Source organism: Podarcis filfolensis (genome assembly GCF_964270895.1).
Source record: "Podarcis filfolensis genome assembly, chromosome: 1".
Classification (NCBI taxonomy): Eukaryota; Metazoa; Chordata; class Lepidosauria; order Squamata; family Lacertidae; genus Podarcis; species Podarcis filfolensis.
In genome coordinates, this window is record NC_139604.1 from 129127443 (window position 1) to 129146976 (window position 19534).

The 19534-nt window shown below is 46.6% G+C and overlaps 1 protein-coding gene across 10 annotated transcripts in view; it reads left to right on the forward strand.

The window, feature by feature from the left end:
• KTN1 (kinectin 1) overlaps window positions 1–19534 on the forward strand; it is a 104379-nt gene that overhangs the window by 74601 nt on the left and 10244 nt on the right. For 4 of the 10 annotated variants that reach the window (XM_083610570.1, XM_083610573.1, XM_083610571.1 and 1 more), the window contains 13 exons: window positions 1075–1112; window positions 4101–4191; window positions 4293–4361; window positions 4724–4761; window positions 5664–5754; window positions 5843–5911; window positions 6469–6506; window positions 6992–7082; window positions 10388–10474; window positions 14477–14566; window positions 15924–16004; window positions 16980–17069; window positions 17159–17251. In XM_083610570.1, coding sequence (XP_083466696.1) covers window positions 1075–1112; window positions 4101–4191; window positions 4293–4361; window positions 4724–4761; window positions 5664–5754; window positions 5843–5911; window positions 6469–6506; window positions 6992–7082; window positions 10388–10474; window positions 14477–14566; window positions 15924–16004; window positions 16980–17069; window positions 17159–17251 — 966 coding nt within the window. Of the gene's footprint in view, window positions 1–1074; window positions 1113–4100; window positions 4192–4292; window positions 4362–4723; window positions 4762–5663; window positions 5755–5842; window positions 5912–6468; window positions 6507–6991; window positions 7083–10387; window positions 10475–14476; window positions 14802–15179; window positions 16005–16979; window positions 17070–17158; window positions 17252–19534 lie in introns of those variants that run through there. The other 6 variants (XM_083610576.1, XM_083610574.1, XM_083610572.1 and 3 more) reach the window with 3 other exon arrangements.

Here is a 19534-nt window from a genome sequence, read left to right on the forward strand (position 1 = left end):
GTTGCACTTGCGGTCTTAAGATTGCTTTGTGGGAAATCCTGACATACTGCATCTTCTCCCTTGGCCATTCTAGCTCTTCATCTTGGGATTAAAATCCAGAGAAGGGGGAGAAATAGATACTCTAGTCCTGGGTTTCCCAAACTTGGGTCCCCAGCTGTGTTTGGACTACAGTTCCCATCATTCCTGACCACTGGCCCTGCTAGGTAGGGTTGATGGGAGTTGTAGTCCAACGACAGCCAGAGACCCAGGTTTGGGACTTTGCCCCAGTCCCTTTCTTCCATCACCCCCAAGTTGGACTTTGTTCTGTTACTATAAAGGCCCTTTTGAGCCAAACCTGGGTCTGGCATAGTCATCTCACTAAAAGTTTTTAATTGTGTTAGCGAGATAAAACTTAACCTTGATTTCAGAGGTGGCAATGCATGCCGGTGGTTAAAGCAGCCTTTCTCAACCTTGGGTCCCCAGGTGTTATTGAGCTACAACTCACTTCATCTCTGACCACTGGTCATACTAGCTGTGGACGATGGGGGTTGTAGTCCTACAGCTTCTGCAATATCCAAGACTGGGAAGGGATGGGTTAGAGTGTGATGCTTTTAACTTTCAAACCTTAATTCCTTCAAGCTGGTCTTAGCCTCTGGATGGCCTTAAAGCAAGCCGTTATCTCTCTGACCTGCAGATCCTCCAGACTGTGAGACTGGAAGGACAGTGGCTAATCTCCTGGCATTGGGGAATAGGAATAGCAGGTTAAAGATGTGTTGATTTAATGCGTTTAAACTATTTGTGCATTCAAAATGGCTTACAGAAACAAGAGCTTTTCCTAATAGGAAATGATTTGAAATGTGAAAGAAAAGATATAGGCAGATTATTGGACCGTAGAGGTTAACCCCTTTCAGCTACTTCTAGAAATTCCCATTTCTTCTTCAGGGGCTGCTTCTCTTTTTGCATCTTTTTTGGTAAATGGGCCATTGGTTTGTTATCCTCAAATCTGATACTTTTGAGGGGGGTAGGGGCATTACTGTTTACGTATACTTAGTGCTTCTTTTCAGAATAACTCTGTGTTGTGTATTCTTTCTGTAGATATCAGCCGCCCAAGAAGTCAGAGATCTTCAGAATCTGTAAGTGGTTCTTGCTGGTTTATAAAACTGCAGGTGTCCTTGTTAACATGATAATGGTTGTTTTTTTCTACAGGTGCCTTTTTGTGACTGATCTTGATTTATGAGCAAACAGCTCTAGAATCTGAGAACTCCTTAACCTGCCTTAAGTCTCTGAATTGGATTGTGCACTTCAATGTTAATCTAAGGCTAAGACTTTAAAAGCAAGGGGAAAGCACTTAGATAATTTTAACATTAGATAAATTGCCATTTTCTGTAACAAAGAGCACCAGTACATGCAGATGTTGCATCCAACTTAGGGAGTTGGATCAAGAGGTTCAGAATACCGTTAACTATTTCAGTTGGTTTCTGATAATGTGGATTGCGGTCGGTGCTGCATAAGCAGAGAGTCATCCTGTTGAGTCCTTGGTGATTCCAGTTAAAAGGATCTTGGGTTGCTGAGCTGGCGAAAGATCCTGCAGCTTTGTGCATTAGTATGAGCTTCAAGGGGTAGTGAGTAAAGGTAAAGGGACCCCTGACCGTTAGGTCCATTCGTGACCGACTCTGGGGTTGCGGCGCTCATCTCACTTTATTGGCCGAGGGAGCCGGTGTACAGCTTCCGGGTCATGAGGCCACATGACTAAGCTGCTTCTGGTGAACCAGAGCAGCGCACAGGAACGCCATTTACTTTCCTGCCGGAGCGGTACCTATTTATCTACTTGCACTTTGATGTGCTTTCGAACTGCTAGGTGGGCAGGAACAGGGACCGAGCAACGGGAGCTCACTCCGTCGCGGGGATTCAAACTGCCGACCTTCTGATCAGCAAGTCCTAGCCTCTGTGGTTTAACCCACAGCACCACCTGCGTCCCTGGTAGTGGCATCACAATAAACCGAAAACAACATATGGCTATACATTTTCCTTGCAGTTATTGTTCCAAAGCATGAACAGCAACAAACAGCACCCATGTGCCTCATAGATTTATTGAGTTGGTCTGCCGGCATTTTCTTGTAATAAGTTAATTTGATAATTGTCATGATATACCATTTCCACCCCCCGCCCCCACAATCCATTCAAAAAGGGCTGTTTAAAATAAAAGTAAATTTATAGCTGCTGCAAAAAAATATCAATGGCAAAAAACTGGGGGTGGGGGGTGGGTGGAGAACACAACCCCCTTCCACTTTTTTAAAAAACCAAACCAAATTCTAGCTAACAATCCACAGAGTCATAAAAATTCCAAAGCATAACCTCCTAAATTCAATTCAGGATAAACCAATAAAATCAAAATGCCCAGCAGCACAAATAAAATAAGCCATGTCACTGCATAAGGTCATAAGAAGAACCTGCTGGATCAGGGCAATGGCTCATTTAATCCGGCATCCTGTTCTCACAGTGGCTGAGCAGATGCCCCAAAGCAGGATTCGAGCACCAGCACCTCTCCTCCTCCTGCCGTTTCCGGTAACTGGAACTCAGGGGCATTTCTGCCTCTAGCTGTCGAGGCAGAGCATAGCCGCCATGACTGGTAGCTGTCAATAGCCCCCTCCTCCATAAATTTCTCTCATCTTCTTTAAAGTCATCTAAGGTGGTGGTCCGGGACGTGGGTGGTGCTGTGGGTTAAACCACAGAGCCTAGGACTTGCAGATCAGAAGGTCGGCAGTTCGAATCCCCACAACGGGGTGAGCTCCTGTTGCTCGGTCCCTGCTCCTGCCAACCTAGCAGTTTGAAAGCACGTCAGAGTGCAAGTAGATAAATAGGTACCACTCCGGCGGGAAGGTAAATGGCATTTCTGTGCACTGCTCTAGTTCGCCAGAAGCGGCTTAGTCATGCTGGCCACATGACCCGGAAGCTGTATGCCGGCTCCATCGACCAATAAAGCGAGATGAGTGCCGCAACTCCAGAGTCGGCCACGACTGGACCTAATGGTCAGGGGTCCCTTTACCTTTAAGGTGGTGGTCCTCACTGCCTCCTGTGGGAGCGAGTTCCATAGTTCCAACTTAGTGCTGTGTGATGAAGCGCTTGGTTTTATCTGCCCGTAATTGTCCAACGTTCAATTTTGCCGGATGTCTGCAAGTTCTAGTGTTAGAACTTAGGAAATGCTTACCTCTCAAAATGCTTTCCAGGGACAGGAATATTTTGGCCCTTTCCTAAAGAAGAAAGTGGAGAGTGCCAGCCAGACAACAAGGCCTTTAAAACCACAAGAGTTCTGTTTTGGCACATAATTTTGTTGTTGTCGTACTTCTGCTTCTACCTATTGAATTCCTGCATGCTGTGGGCCTGATTTATGTCTATGCTGTGCCTCCACAGTCGGAGGCAGTAATGCATCTGGGTGTCAGTTGCTACAAACTGCAGAAGGGGGAAATGTTCTTGCAGGTTTCCTGCAGGCATCTCGGTGGCCAGTCCAAGAACAGGGTGCTGGTCTAGCTGGGCCACTGGCCTGATCCAGCAGCCTCTTGTGTTCTTATGGGCACACAGAACAAAAGACGTTGACCCACTTTATAAATGCTGGCCAGTTTCAAGGCAACACCGCAGTGACACAGTGGCGGCACACCAAAAGCTTCTAATCGGCCTCGGTCCAGTATACCTGAAGGAGCGTCTCCACCCCCATCATTCTGCCCGGACACTGAGGTCCAGAGCCAAGGGTCTTCTGGCGGTTCCCTCACTGTGAGAAGCCAAGTTACAGGGAACCAGGCAGAGGGCCTTCTCGGGAGTGGCACCCGCCCTGTGGAACGCCCTCCCACCAGATGTCAAAGAGAAGAACAACTACCAGACTTTTAGAAGACATCTGAACGCAGCCCTGTTTAGGGAAGTTTTTAATGTTTAACAGACCACTGTATTTTAATACTTTGTTGGAAGCTGCCCAGGGTGGCTGGGGAGACCCAGCCAGATGGGCAGGGTATAAGTAATAAATTATTATTTTTATTTTTATAACCACATCTTTTGACTATTGTTTGTCAGTGTTAAATCTGCATTTTTTAAAAAATGAGACTTGACTTCTCTTATGCTTCCTCTTGCAGATTGAAGAGGAAAGAGGAGCAGGTGACAAGTATGGAGGTGTCGTTGAGAGAAAAGGAGAGTGAGATTGCCAAGAAAGGAGAGTGGCTTCAGGTAAAGTCTTGCGCAGTGCTGAAAGCTCTTGGAGCCTACAAGAGTGCAGAGCTTGCACGTCTGATCTGGTGTTCTTTCTCCCTTTTTAAAAATGCCCACAGGGACAACAGGATACACTGCAGCACTTGAACAACAAAGTCAAGGAACTCGAGCAGCTGAACTCTCAGCAGGTGGGGGCTACTTGCTGTGCTTCCTGTCCCTCCTTTCAGAGTTTGTTTAATGCATCCTAAAGCTTTTGCCAGGAAAGGCAACACCTTAGTGACAGAGGTACCTGTGCTGCGTTCAAAAGGTCCCAATATCTTTACTCCCCAATATCTTCGGGTGGGAACAAGAGACACTACCTGGAACCCCGGAGAGCCTCTTGCAGTCAGTGTTCATGATACTGAGCTGTGTGAATCAAGGGTCTGACTCAGTTTAAGGCAGCTTCTTGCATTCCTATCCTTGCCCTATCTAAGTAGTCATAACCAGGCAGGGGTCATGACATTGTTAGCTGAACTGCCACAATGAAAGCAAATCCTTTCTTCCCTGTTAGGTTTCTGCTTCTTCGTCGATCAAGGACCTTGAGGCTCTGTAAGTAAATCAAGTGGAGCATCTACCACAGTTACTTTGCTCTTTCATCCAGCTGTGTGTGATGGCTATACTCTTGGGGTGTGTGTGTGTGTGAGAGAGAGAGAGAGAGAGAGAGAGAGAGAGAGAGAGCGCACTCATGACCACATTTCAATTAGTACAGTGGTACCTCTGGTTGCGAATGGAGGCCTGTTTGCAACATGAGCAGAACGTAACCCGCAGTGGCGCATCTGCGCACGCGCAGGTTGTGATTCGCCACATCTGCGCAAGTGCATGATGTCATTTTGCATGCATGCGCGAGCGGCGAAACCCAGAAGTAACCCTTTCCAGTACTTCCGGGTTGCTGTGGGACGCAACCTGAAAAAATGTATCAGGAAGCAAACGTAACATGAGGTATGACTGTCATTTGGCATTGACTAGAGTAGAGCTAGTCAATGAGCTGCTTCTCTCTGATCTCCTTCAAATGTGCAGTGAAAGTTGGGCACATCATTTGTTGCCAGGCAGATGAGCAAGAGCAGCAGTCACTTGGGAAAAAAATGTCCATGCAAAACTGTTTCCATGCAACTCAGCCCAAACTTTGCTCCCGGGTCATGTAGAATAAAACTATTCTATCTTGGGCAGTGTGTCAAATAATTCAGTATCCACTTGCCAGTTCACATGTCTGCCACAACACAGACTGGCAAGAATTATCATCTGAGCACTTGCGCAGAGAAATCTGGGAGGTTCTGTAAATCCTTCCTTAACTTACATAAAACCAGCATGTTACCTGCTCTGTGAACCACTTTTGGCTCATTTCGGTAAAGAGAATTAGGATGCACATAACAAAAGCAACTTCAATACATGGAGTAAATAAACTGCAGATCTGCAAGAAAGGAATGTGAATAACTTTTAAATTGTGTCCGCAGACTGAAAACGAAGCAAGAAGAAATGCAAAAGATGGAGATCTTACTAGATGAGAGGGGGAAAGAAGTCTCTCACCAAAGAAAAGAATTGCAGGTGACAGCATAGGGGCCTTAGGAGGAGGAGAAGAGGGACAAGAGAGATGAATGGGCAGCCATGTCTAACACATCGTCCTCTCTTGCAGGTTGTACAGGAGGAGAATCGGTTACTAAGAGCACAGATTCAGGAAATAAAGCAGGAAAATGGCGAACAGGTATTTCTCCTGATTGCTGATTTGCAGTGTGCATAGAGAGAGATGGGATGCTATGTTGTGTTTGTACATGCCAGAATTTTAAATAATTTTGGTTGAAAACGTTCAGGAGGCAAAATCTACGGGGAAGTAAGATCTAAATCACTCGCAGTAACTGCTTCCTGTGTTCTGTTGAGGGAGGGAGGACACATTTTCCTGCATGATTTCTTGGTGGATTCTCGGGGAGGGAGAGGCTTTGGCTGCCTCTCCCTTTGCATTGATCCTTCTTCAGGCCCCACCTGTGATCTGCCACTGCAGCCTCTGCGTTTGAGCCTTGAGAAGCTGCTTGGAATAGAGACATATTGACAAAGGGGCTCAAGCACCCGCTCTGCAGCTTGTGCATATCCCTTGCCTATTGACTATGAACTGATTGTGCAAACCAGGTTGCAATGTGGCAAACCAACTTTTGGATGCTGCAGCCGAAAGCAACATATTGCTGCATAATTAATCTTGATAAAAGCCAGTCATCTGCCAAGCACCTACCTGCTTCTGTTTAAATAAGGTGTCCTGATCTCTTTCAGGAATCTCTGGCCATCAGGAATGAACAGCTTCTACAGCTGTAAGTATTTGTAGTCAATTAAAAGCCAGTTTTAGCAAGTAAGCAGCAATGTAAATCAATCTGTAATAATACTGTTACCCCAATTAAACTGTAATATTCCCTTTTCACGGGTGAAGGCAAATTTGTTTCCTTTGGATGGAATGGATAATACTGCGTTCCTAGTTCTCTTCCCCGCTTAAATTGTCTCCCTGCTCCTGTTTTCTCTCCCATCAGAAGTGCCTTTTTCTCTTCCTAAATATGCTGCCAGGCTGCCATTAAACACCGTCAAGTGTAATGTGCAGTTGAGTCTCACGTTTCTAAACTCTGCAAGCTTCTAGCCTTCATGGCCCAAGGGAGAACCTTGACATTTTTCTGGGCATATTTTCCATGGAAGGGAACAAATGGGGTGGGGTGAGGTGGGAAGTCCAGCAGAGTCACGGAGCCATGTTCTTTCAGGGTTCAATGAAATGTGTGTTTCTGACGCTTTCTGTTTCATATGGATTCAGCATCACAGGGAAAGAGGGGGAGATTGCCAGCCTCCAGAAGGAGCTGGGCTCCTTGAAACATGCGGTGGAGCAACAGAGGCAAAAGAACAACGTAAGTAGCCTGGAATTCCCTGGGGGAGCTTGACTCTGCTTTAAGGTGCTTCTTGCCCGTCATGTGGCTACTGAACAGGAAGCGCTCTCTCTCCTTCCTATAACAGCCAGAGCAGCCTGGCTTTCCCAGTAGCCAGAGACGGATCCTGCTCTGCGTGATAAGAGACTGCTGTATGCAGCCTACTGGATCTCACCGTTGGGGGCAAGTTGAGCTCTGGTTTGCGGGCAAAACCTCAGAAGGCCGGAACTGAGCTTTGCATGCCTAGATGTGTGAGTCTAATGAATACGAGGAGGGGGAAGGATTTTGGGAGGCCATATCCAAACGTGGGCAGACCTGAGCTACAGAAGCTCGGGTGGTACTTGCTCAGTCCAAGAAAGCAAGCTCTTGTCACCTTGTTGTGTGCCTTCATTTCACCTGTTCCAGAGATCCTTTGGCTTGGCTTGGTTTCCTTCTTAAATTTGGGCAGGGGAGCCTGTGCCTCTCCACGTGGTGTTGGTCTGCCACTTCCATCATCCCTGATCGTTAGTGGCTGGGGCTGATGGGAGCTAAAGTCCATCGTCATTTGGCTTGGCTACAGGCTCTCCGCCACTGCTTTAAATCCTTGTGTTTTCATTTAACCAAGGCTGAAATGTTCCGGGCAATCAAATACTCTTTTCTAAGGTGGGCATTGTGTGGTGCCTGTCTGTGTCCTTTTGAACTTCCCTTTCAGCCAGTTTTTTTCCCCTTGGCAAGTGGAGTACAAATAACTAAATGAAATAGAAACAGACTTTCTGGGTCTCCTACCTAAACTTCATGGGGTCCAGCAACACACTGGAACAGAAGGGTGTCTTTGATTAGTGTTTGCAGACACTTTCCACCCTTGTTGGGAATGACTGGGAGCAGAACTGATGCATGGAACCAAACTTCTCAGGGAGCTGTGTTATCCTTTCAAGCCTTCAGTACCTGTGCAAAAAATATCCCCCACTCTAAATTCGGGGTGGACATTATACCTGGGCTCTTTTTTCCAGTAGCTAGAACTTCTTAGGAGGTTTTCTAGCGGACACCGGCTTAGCTAGAAAACGAGAAGCAGAACACAGCCCTCAAAACAAACGGATGAATATTCTCTGGGCGACTAAAGGCCACCTCAGCCCTCTAGTCCACTCATTATTTGTTTAGAGCAGTGTTGGCTTGTGCTGCTTATTCTGCATGTGTCTCCAGAAGTCTGCTCCATCTGTTGCTTCCTCTATCCCAGGAGCATTTGGAAACCCTGAAATGAATTGAACAGTTACGTTTGCAGACGGCACTTTTCCTCCTACAACCAGGATCTCAAATTTTCTGTGTTATTTCATATCAGTGAGAGTTGAGATTTCCCCGAAGAGCTGAGCTTGTGAGCCTCGGTGTCTTCAGGCCCCCCCAGCCTGTGTGTTGAAGCCCTTTGAACATGTTACAGTGCTACCTGTCTACATTGCAGGGGGGTTGGACCAGGTGACCCTTCCAACTCAACAGTGGGCATTTATAGAATTGTAAACTAGTGAATTAGCACAGTTGCAAAAAAGAGAATAAATAAGCTGACGTATCACACCCCTGAAATGCTTTTCATGTCCCTAAGCTTCCTTTAAGCCCAACCACCCCGCAATATAAATAATATAAAAAATAACTTTAAAAAATATTAAATGTGACCCTCTTCAAGCTAATTTAAACACACATACACACATAGCACACATTCCTAGTTGTGAGTAGTGCAGTTGGGTTGAGGCATGGCTAAACCAGGCCCTCATTGAAGCCTGCCTTGTGCCAATAGGAACCCCACCCCCCCCAAAAAAATCATGCAGTCCTAGGCAGGCAGTAAAAAAATGAGGTTTATAAAGCCCTTGGGGGGGAGGCATCCTATTCTGAAGTCAGCTTGGTGGAGCAGAAGTTTCATAGGTTTGGTGTACTAGATCCTTCATTCCACCACAGTTGCTAGTGGAGATCTGCCTCCACTCTCAGAGGCAATATCCTGGGGTTCACATGGGGAGAACTCTGTTGGACCCAGGTCCTGGCTGGCCACTCTGGGAGCAGGATTCTGGACCCGATGTACCTGTGGCCTGGTTGAGTGGAACTGCTCTCAGGTTCTTATAAGAAGCTGGTGTAGAGTAGCAGGAAATGCCCTTGCCTTGGGTTCAGGGGCAGGTGGGTGAAATGCAACAGAGAAAAAGGGATCCTCTCCCCCCAACAGCTGCTAATTTCAGGAGTCAACATGGCGGGGGGAGTAAAGCCCTTCTAGTAGAATGGCTGAGGAAACCATAGAAATGATACGATTTGACTTACTTCATTAAGATGCTGCTTTGTTTGCTCTCTTTAAAATGCAACATTTTTGACGCCGACAAAAAGTTAGTCCTCTAGCCTGCCTCGTGGTCCAGCCAATGCAGCACGAATTGGAGCAGGACTTTCACCTTCTCTTGGAAGCCACCTGCAATTTGGTAGGAGGGTGAACTTCTGACGCTACCTTCCCATTGAGTCAGATCGTTGGTCTTCCTAGCCCAGTGCTGTTTACCTTAACTGGCTGAGCTCTCCAGATTCTCAGTCAAGTGGGTCCTTTTGTAAGTGAAGCTACTAAGGACTCAACCTGAGACCATGGCTGGATCTACACAGATATAAAAAAACGCTATAAAAACCTTATTGGAAAAATTAGCTCCCAATGCAATTTACCATTGGCTTCGGATTGCAGCTCCACACCGCTCTCTGGTGTCACATTTGTATAACGCATTTATAACGTAATAATTGACCTGTGTAGCGGAGTCCCTTCTGTATGCAAAGGATCCCTTCTGTTTCTGAGCTATGCACCCTTCCTAGGCTGATGGCCCTGACTGCTGCAGGTGACGCTGAATTGCTGTTGATTTCTGGGTTATGCAGGTGAATTAAAGCTTGGTTGGTCCCAGGGTGTGTGTGTGTGTGTGTATTGCTCACTTTTGAATACTCCTCCTCCTCCTCCTCCCTCACAAATGCAGTCAAAGGGTGTGTGTGTGTTCCTAGTAGTGGTGCTGCAGGCAGAGCCAGGAAATAGAATGGCAGGACATTGGGGAAGAACTAGCCTTATTTTTATTTTTATTTTTTGCTTTGGGAAAAAAAAAACCCCAGACAAATTCTCTTTCCCTTTTTAACATCACACTTGGTTTTTTTTTTTGTTTTTTTTTTTGCTAGTGTGCCTCATCTTAATTGACCACCCAAATCATTTTGCAGTAACCTGCGCTTAAATGCAAGCGCTCTCTCGCTCTCTGAAGTGAAAGCAAGACACCGTTTGATTATTGGCTGAACTGAAACCATATCTTTCTAAAAACGATTAGGACCTTCGAGAGAAAAACTGGAAAGCCATGGAAGCATTGGCCTCAACTGAAAAATTGCTGCAGGACAAAGTGAACAAGACTGCTAAGGTTGTAATACTAACTGCTAGAAACAACTGCGTTGAAACTAGAAGTGATTCGGCAGTCGCCTTTTAGAATCAAATGGAAGCATTTAGCTTTTACTGCAATTTTAAATACACTCTGTTCTGAATGCTCTCTCTTTCTCTCTCTCTCTCTCGTACTGCACTTTCCACCTCTGCTTCTGCATGTCATCTTAAACCTTCTCTTTATGTTATGTCGCCCTCCCCTTTTGATTTGTGAGCATGCTGTCGACTCTGGTTTTGCTTGGAACAGTTGCTAGAGCTATAGGGCTGTGTTCTTCCTCTCTCCGCGCCCCCCCCCCCTGGAGTTGGGAATCACACCTGCCAGCATCTTGTTGGCCACCCAAACATCCTCCCACTTTTGTGCCCATTGAAACCTGTCCATCATGTAAGGCCTGTCGCACTCGGTGCCCTTAAAAGAAGGTTGAAATTAAACACGCAGGCCATGATTCAAGCCGATTTTAAAAAACCTAAAAACTTTCCCCATTTATTTTGACAGAAGAATGAAGCACAAGCTGCACACCCTCTCGCTTCATTGGTCTCAGCAAAGGGTATTGCCCAGCTATGCGTTTTGGAGTGTTTCCTTACGGGCCAGCGAGGGCTGCTTTTGCTTTTCATGCACACAGTCCATGAAATGGCTAAGATTTGGAAGTGTTCAAGCCGGGCTGGATTGCAACGAAATTGGGATACCTGCTGCCGCCACGGCATCTCCTAGTGAAGTGTCATTGGCCCACTTTAATTTTTGCAAACGAAAGGAAACAGCATAAATGAAACGTATAGATAGGTTAAACAAAATTCTAAATCTCAAAATAGCCTCAAATGTGGACTATGGTGTGAAGTTTTGACTATGGTGTGAATTTAGATGTGGCAACCCGGATCTGGCAAGTTAAGGGAGAATTCTACATTTGAAAAGTTAAGTGTTTAATATAAATGAACAAAATACACAAACGTGCATGTTTTCTTCATTTTAAGTGCTGTTTTGTGATTTAGGACTCCCAGTTTAAATCTCGTCAGATTCAGCTTGCTGCTTCTTAATTCACACTATGATTAAAACTTCGCTCAGTCCCAATTTAAGGTGTGTGTGGGGGGGTTAAAACCTAAAATCTACCCTGTCAAATCTCCACAGGGTTCAGTAACTTACAAATACCTGATTTTTTAAATAATAAATCTGAGAAATGTGAAATCTTTTAAAATGCTTAAGAGAAACAGGTATGTAGTTTAAACTACACAAATAAAAATAGCCACTGTCTCCTGCCCCTGTCTTCCTGCCCCTTTACATTTGCAGCCCTTTATGCACATGGAATCTTTCCCCCCAGCCAAACTGACAATTCACTTCCCTGACAGAAGCGCTACTATTTAAGCTTATTTTAAAAATCATATCTTATATTTTTAAAAAACTAACTGAAAAAACGTGATATAATCGTATCATCCACTTACTGAAATTACACAGAATTTGGATAGGATATGAAAGCCATTTAGCTGAAGAATAAGCTGCTTTGGGGCATGGGGCTGTAGAATCTCCTTCCTGGAAGTGTTTCAAGAAAGGGTTTTTCACTGGTGTTTGCTGCAACGCTCTGCAGGGCCAGGAGTTTGAACTACAACAACGGACTTGAAGGAGCTGCTTGCTCCATTGGAGTTCCTTCAGGCTTTGGCTCAGCAACTTTTGTGAAGAGCCCCAACTTCCCCTCCCCCAACAAACAAATTTAAATAAAAGAAAATTTATCTGGCAAATCTTGGGGAAAATTAAGTTCATTGCTTTATAGAGCCTATATATTTAGACTCCTCTACTCTGGCCTCAAAGACTGAGGATTTTTTGCTGCCCCCCCCCTTAAGTTTATCCACAGACCTAAACCTCCACAGCAGGTCAAATTCTTACTGCTGAAACTAGGAGGGCAATAAAGCAAAGGGGGTTTCTGCCCTGTCTCTTGTGGCATATCGGAGTCTGCAGTCATAGGGAAGGGATTCCCTTGTTGCCTTGAGGCCGTGAGCGTTCACGTTTGCTGGATCGATGATGGTGAGAGGAATACGCTGCCCAGCTCTATCAATTGGTTTCCGTTTTGCTCTGTATTCTGGGGAGAGAAAAGGCATCGTGTGGGTGGAGACTGCCTCTTGAGGAATGTTCCGTAGCATTTTTGAAAGGGGCAAACCTTTCCAAAGTCTTTAAATCAGGGCTCGGAAACCTGTGGTCTTCCCAGACATTGCCAGGCTCTGAGCTCCCCTGCCCAGCTAGCATGGCAAAAGGTCAAGGGTTAAGAGGAGCTAGAGTCCAGCAACATCTGAAGCGCCACAGGTTCCCAACACCTGGGTTAAAACTCCTGTATTTAAGAGGCTGTGCCATTCCTAAAGTCCCCTCATTGGGGGAGACATCTCTGGTTTGCCAAAATTTCTTCCTGGTCTGATTCTTGGGGGGGGTGGGGGTAGGAGTTTGATTGTGAGCAGCTAGATCAGCAAAGGGGAACTGAAATCATCTCCAGGCGATGATGCACTACACTTGTGATTGGGTTTTGCACTATATTGTGCTCCCAGACATGCAGAAAGCACACCCAGCCAGATGGGTGTCCTGGGATCTGCTGTCAGCTTTGAGAACCCTGGACTAAATAAGTCTCAAGAGCATGTCCTGAGATGGGCTTCATATACGGCAAATGGTGAAGGGTCCGTTGCAACAAGAGATGCTTGAGTGAGCTAGCTACCTGCCCCAACGCCCCTAGGCGAATGCTTAGTGCACTGTAAAAATATTTAGTTATAGAGATGTAGAATGTCTGCCTTGCATTCTCTCCCAGGATGCAAGAGCCAGAGGGAATAATGGGCAGCACATACATGCATATCCATCATTTGATGACTTGGGACACCTGAAGGTACCATCTCCTAACAGAGATCAGTACTTTTTCATAGTTCTTACCTGGGGTCACCTCAAAGGAAGGAACTCTTAGTGGAGATGATTCACACGCTCAGCTGAGATTCAGGTGATAGGAAATCAAGGGGAGTGCATGCATGTGTGAACTAGCCCTAATGCCTTTCATTTGACATGTAGATGGGAGTTGAACCTCTCCACTTACAAAGTGAGCTTTCCAGACGGCAGTTTTAGTTGCTGTACAATGTTGAACCGAGTTTCCACCCCCTGTTGACAGAAAGGGGATAAAATGGGGATATGGGAAAAGCACACCCACAAGAAATCTCACTTTGATGCCCACTTCAGTACAGAGCATTGTTTTCTTGTGATGGCTTAATGGCCAGGTAAATTAGATGCTTTGCATCTGATCCCATAATTACTTGGACCTTTCAGAATTTGCAGTCCATATTACTTTCATGGCCTAATTCAAATGGAAATCAAGGATCAAGGCCAGAACTTCAGACTGTATTATTTTGAGTGTGTATTCACTTGGGTTTGGGGAAGTACCATGTATTTAAAAGTCAAGGGCAACAAAGGACGAGCAATATAAGGGGGAGGAGGAAGGTGGTGACCCTCAGAAAATTTCTAGGAAAAAAACAGTTATAGTGTGAGGAGGGGGGGCGTATACCACAGAATAACTTGACAGCCATCGCCCCTTGATAAATGTGTTGGGCTTTGTAATAATATTTCTTCCTGGCGCCTCTTTGAGGAATGCTTCAAAAGTGAAGAGCAGGAACCTGTGATCTGGGCCTCTTAAGAGTGTGGGTTGACATAGCTGCCAACCCCCCGTGCCCCTCACCCCGCTGTGCCCGCATTCTGCCTCCCCAAACCCCTTAAGGGAGGGAAAGAAATGAACAGACTCTGCGGAGGCTTCTTTTGAGAACTTGTTGAAAGTACAAAACGACGCGAATGCCGAGCCCTGAAGCTGTTTCTGCGGTGTGAATGCAAGGGTTGATGGGTGAAACTGTTTCTGGCCCCTCGGAAACAGTAGCGCTCAATTAGGCAAGGAACGTTTAGGCCAAGGAAGGAAATTTTTATCTTGCCATCTGGTGGAAATTTTGCATTGACTTGGCCCTTCCTCCTTTCCCTCTGTCAATCCAGGAGAGGCAGCAGTATGTGGAGGCTTTTGAAGCAGAGACGAGAAGCACATTGCAGAAGCTGTTCCCCATAGTGTCTCTTCCTTCCACCTTGGTAAGATGTGCCACAGTTCTGTGCTTCTCCAGCTGCCAGCTGGCGACAGTGGAAGCAAAGCTGTTTGCTTTGTAGATGCTGCTGAAGAGTGGAGTGACTGGGCTTCCTGGCTCAGAGCTGCTGGTGTGCACCTCCAGAGGCTCCTGCTAATTGATCTGTTTTGCACTACTTGCTTTTTATTGTGCATTTAAAGGCTGCTTAGTTGTGTATCCCTGTTTTATGCGTAAGACTCCAAGCAAATTAGGGACGCGGGTGGCGCAGTGGGTAAAACCTCAGTGCCTAGGGCTTGCCGATCGCATGGTCAGCGGTTCGAATCCCCGTGGCGGGGTGAGCTCCCGTCTTTCGGTCCCAGCTCCTGCCCACCTAGCAGTTCGAAAGCACCCCTAAGTGCAAGTAGATAAATAGGTACCGCTTTATAGCGGGAAGGTAAACGGCGTTTCCGTGTGCTGCGCTGGTGCCGGCTCGCCAGAGCAGCTTTGTCACACTGGCCACATGACCCGGAAGTGTCTCCAGACAGCGCTGGCCCCCGGCCTCTTAAGTGAGATGGGCGCACAACCCTAGAGTCGGACACGACTGGCCCGTATGGGCAGGGGTACCTTTACCTTTTACCAAGCAAATTGGTGGCGTTTCCTTATCTCTTCCATGCAAGCGTAAGAGCTGAATTGGACATTGGTCGATGGTCTAACTTGAGCTGTAGTTCAGTGGTAGAGCAACTGAAGGTCTGGGTTCAATCCTTGGCATCTCCCGATGGAGCTGGTCTTGGAGAGCCACTGCCAATCAGTGTGGACAATACTGAGCTAGATGGACCTAGTGGTCTGACTCAGTATAAGGAAGCTTTCTGTTTTCTGCTCTCCCGGAAAGCCAGGCAGAGACTGAACATGAGATGCCTCTGAACAGTCTTCTTTGGTGATCACTCGTAGCCAAGTAAGATTGTCTTCCATGAACACAGTTTTAACAGTGAGTCTGTAAGTGACCGTGAAGGCCAGTTCTGGATCCATACCTCCTTCTACAGTGGGGACATAGGCTTCCAGGCAGAAGTTGATCAGGGTGAGGGCTTGCCAAGTGTGCCTTCCTCTTAGCACATTTATCCCTTTTGTCATGAGTTCAAGGTTCTTCAAAGCCCATGACACCTTTGGTAAAAGCTGCCCTCCAGTTGGAGCTCTCACAGGCCAGTGTTTCCCAGTTATCAGTGTTACCTGCCTCTTCCAGATACTGTGTCTGGATGGAGGATAGGGAGTGTGAGTAGAAACCAGCCTAGCTTACAGAGGTAAATTTTACACCCAGATGGAAGGGCAGCTCTAGCTAGCTGGTTTTTGTCATTCTCGGGATCCCAAAAAGATTATCTTCTCTTGCACAGAGCCACAGCGACTGGATGTGTGGGTTTGAAAAGGCAGTAAGAGAACATACAAAAGATACATCTCGACCAGAGGAAATTAAGGTTGGTATAAGTGGTGTATGTTTTAAAAAGCCTTAAAGGAAGCTCCGCTCAGGTGAGCCAAAATTAATCTTAAATTTGCCGTATACAGTTATACCTTGGATCCCGAACGCCTTGCGAGTTGAATGTTTCGGCTCCCGAGAGCCAAAAACCCGGAAGTGAGTGTTCCGGTTTGCGAACGTTCTTTGGAAACCAAACGTCCGACGCAGCTCCCGCAGGTTCCGATTGGCTGCAAGAGCTTCCTGCAGCCAGTCGGAAGCCATGCCTTGGATTCTGAATATTTTGGAAGTCAAACAGATTCCGTTCGACTTCCGAGGTACGACTGTAATGGGAAACTCCCTGGCTGATTTAACAATAGCTTCAGCTCTGGCTATGCTTCAGGAATTCTGGACGATGCATCTCTACAAAAGTGACCATTTAGTTACAAATAGAGAAACTGGTTCCCTCCTGAAGGTCTCCTCAAAATTAAAACCTACTTTGGAGTGTGATACTGTTGCTGTTTAAAAGCAGCTCAGTTGGTTAGAGCGCGGTGCTGATAACACCAAGGTTGCAGGTTCGAATCCCCATATGGGACAGCTGCATATTCAGGTTGGACTAGATGATCCTCAGGGTCCCTTCCAAACTGTGATTGTATGATGAGGGTTTTGCACAACCAGCAGCTGCTGAATCTGGAGAGCTCCTCAGACTCCTGCACCTTCAATCCTGGCTGCTGACCTGAAGGGATCACGAGAAGCAAGAGAAGCTCTTCTACGTAGCAGAAAGGATATGGCTAATACAGAAATTGGAGGGAGGTTGTAGGTGGCTGAAGAGGGGAGGTGGGGAGGGCAAATGTTCCATCCATGAATTCTGTTAGGTTTAACTTAGCTTAGGATCCAAGCCATCGGTCTCCCCTCACCCCAGGCCAATAAGAGCAAACTGGTTGCTCTTTCTTACCAACCTGCAAGATATCTATATGAGATTTATTTTTTCCCTTCACAGGCCATGGAGCAGAAGTTGAAGGAGGCAGAGGAGATGCATGTCATGTTGCAGCAGGAGTGCGAGAAGTATAAAGTGGTCCTTGCAGAGACGGTAGGAGTGTGTCCTGTGAAATTTACACACACACACACACACCACAATTTTCCTATGGGTGTTTGGTAACTGAAATTCTGTGTTGCTAGGAGGGAATCTTGCAAAGACTACAGAGGAGCGTGGAAGAGGAGGAGAGCAAATGGAAAATAAAAATCGAGGAATCGCAGAAGGAACTTCAACAGGTATCGTGGGGGAGATCCTGCTCCCAGAGCTTCACTCTTGAGTTTCTCCTTTCTGCCCCTCTAACCTCTGGGGGCGCTCCATTTCCAGCACCAAGGGGCAGATTTTGGGGGAACACTGTCTAAAACTCTGCTCAGGATTAGAAGATGGCTCGACTGGCTGCTCCACTTCATGTAATTTTACCTGTGTATAAAATCTAAAGCTTGCTTTTCAGTATAACGGTCCTTAAAGTGAGGAACAAAAGTAGAAATGCAGTTTGAAACATCAGTGCAACCCCCAATATGAAGAGGATGAGATAGGTAGCGATGGCTCATTTGTCATCGACACGAAATAAGAGACTGTAGTGTCATCAGCCCAGTCCTGTGGATGCTCTGCCAACAGAGATTGAGCAGGGACCTTCTGTTTCAGCTTTTAAAAGCTTTCCGAAAATGTTTCTATGCTAAAAGGCATATGCCAGCAATTAGGAATACCTGTTTCCATAATGGTTATGGATAGCTGAGGGTCTCTGGTTTTCCTTTGTTATGTGTGTTTTTATTATATATGGATACCCTAACAGATCAGCAGCTTGAGGCAAGTTCCCTGAGGATGCTCACAGCATGTCATTATACTGGAATCAAAACAATGGCTTGTGGTTCTTTCCACCAGTGGAGGGAAACTTTGGCCCTCCAGATGTTGCTGAACTGCAACTCCCAGTTTCCCTGGCCATGGGCCAGGCTTGCCAGGGGTGAGGGAATTGAAGTTCAGCAACATCTGGCAGCCCAAAGGTTCCCCACGGCTGCCTTAGATGCAGAGAACATGCTTTGGATGTGAACAGTTCAAGGTTTAGTCTCTGTCATCTCAGTTTCAAAGATCCTATGCTAGAGCCCGGGGACACGGGTGGCGCTGTGGGTTAAACCCTGATCAGAAGGTCGGTAGTTCGAATCCCCGCAACGGGGTGAGCTCCCGTTGCTCGGTCCCTGCTCCTGCCAACCTAGCAGTTCGAAAGTACGTCAAAGTGCAAGTAGATAAATAGGTACCGCTCTGACGGTAAGGTAAACGGCGTTTCCGTGCGCTGCTCTGGTTCGCCAGAAGTGGCTTAGTCATGCTGGCCACAGGACCCGGAAGCTGTACGCCGGCTCCCTCGGCCAATAAAGTGAGATGAGCACCAGAACCCCGGAGTCGGTCACGACTGGACCTAATGGTCAGGGGTTCTATGCTAGAGCCCATGTCTATCAGGACTGTGTGGTGGGGCTTCTGTTCCCAGCTAGAGGAGCCAGTTCCAGGCTGGAGGGGCTGAATGTTCTGATTTGAGGAGCCTCATATATTTAGTCTATGGCCCAAGTGAGTGAGTTAGTTGCAAGCAAGGGTCAGTCATGTCTCCTGAAAACAGCATACTGAAGTAATCAGCCTCTTGTACATTAGCTGGCAAATCTGTGATCGTGTATAAAAATAGCAGCACATTCTCGAAGTAATATCAGGGGGCTTAATTCTGTTTTTGAAAAGCAAAAAGGGAAAACGCACCACCAGTGTTGTACTTCTGTGGCTTTCCTTTGCTTTCATCAAAATAAATTAATCTCTCTAAGATGATTCGGATTATGCATCCAGCAAGTGCTTACTGAAGCAGACTTGATGCAAATGGGGAGAATGTCTGCGCAGCCCCACCCTCTGGCAGCAGGAGACCAGCAGTATTTCATTGTTAACTGGGAAAGACCATCTGCCGCTGCATCTCTACCTTCCGCGGAGTTAAATGATCTGGGTTTAGTAATCTCTGGTTCACGGATGGGAGCTGTCTTTGCCACCTAGATGAAGGAGGTTTGTTAGCCCTCTCTGGTGTTCAGAGTGCTACGCATAGCATTGGTAGCGACCTTTGTGGGTCACAAAGGCCAAAGAAATGAAAAACAATGGGTAGTAGCCAATGGACGCATTGTCAGTGCAAGGATTTCCACTTGTGGCTTCCCTCCTCCTCCTTCCCCCGTATGCTGCAAAGGGTTGGGGGAGTCCCTGGAACCTATTTAGGAAAGGGGGGAGAGTGCTACCGCACAAGTGAAAATCTTTGCACGGACAAATCTTTGCAACAAATCTTTCAGCAAAAGATTGGGAGGCCATCTAATTATTCGCAATTTGCAGAGTGTAGATGGGAGAAACGTCTTCCTCTCCTGTAGCGTAGGAACTCTGTGTTGCTTGGCAAAATTGATTGGAAGGAGATTCAGAACAGGCAAAAGGAAGCTTTTCTCATAATGGTATTTGTGAACAGCCACAGCACCCTGATGCCAGTCGGAGTCTAGCAAAATCAGCAGCCCCTGATC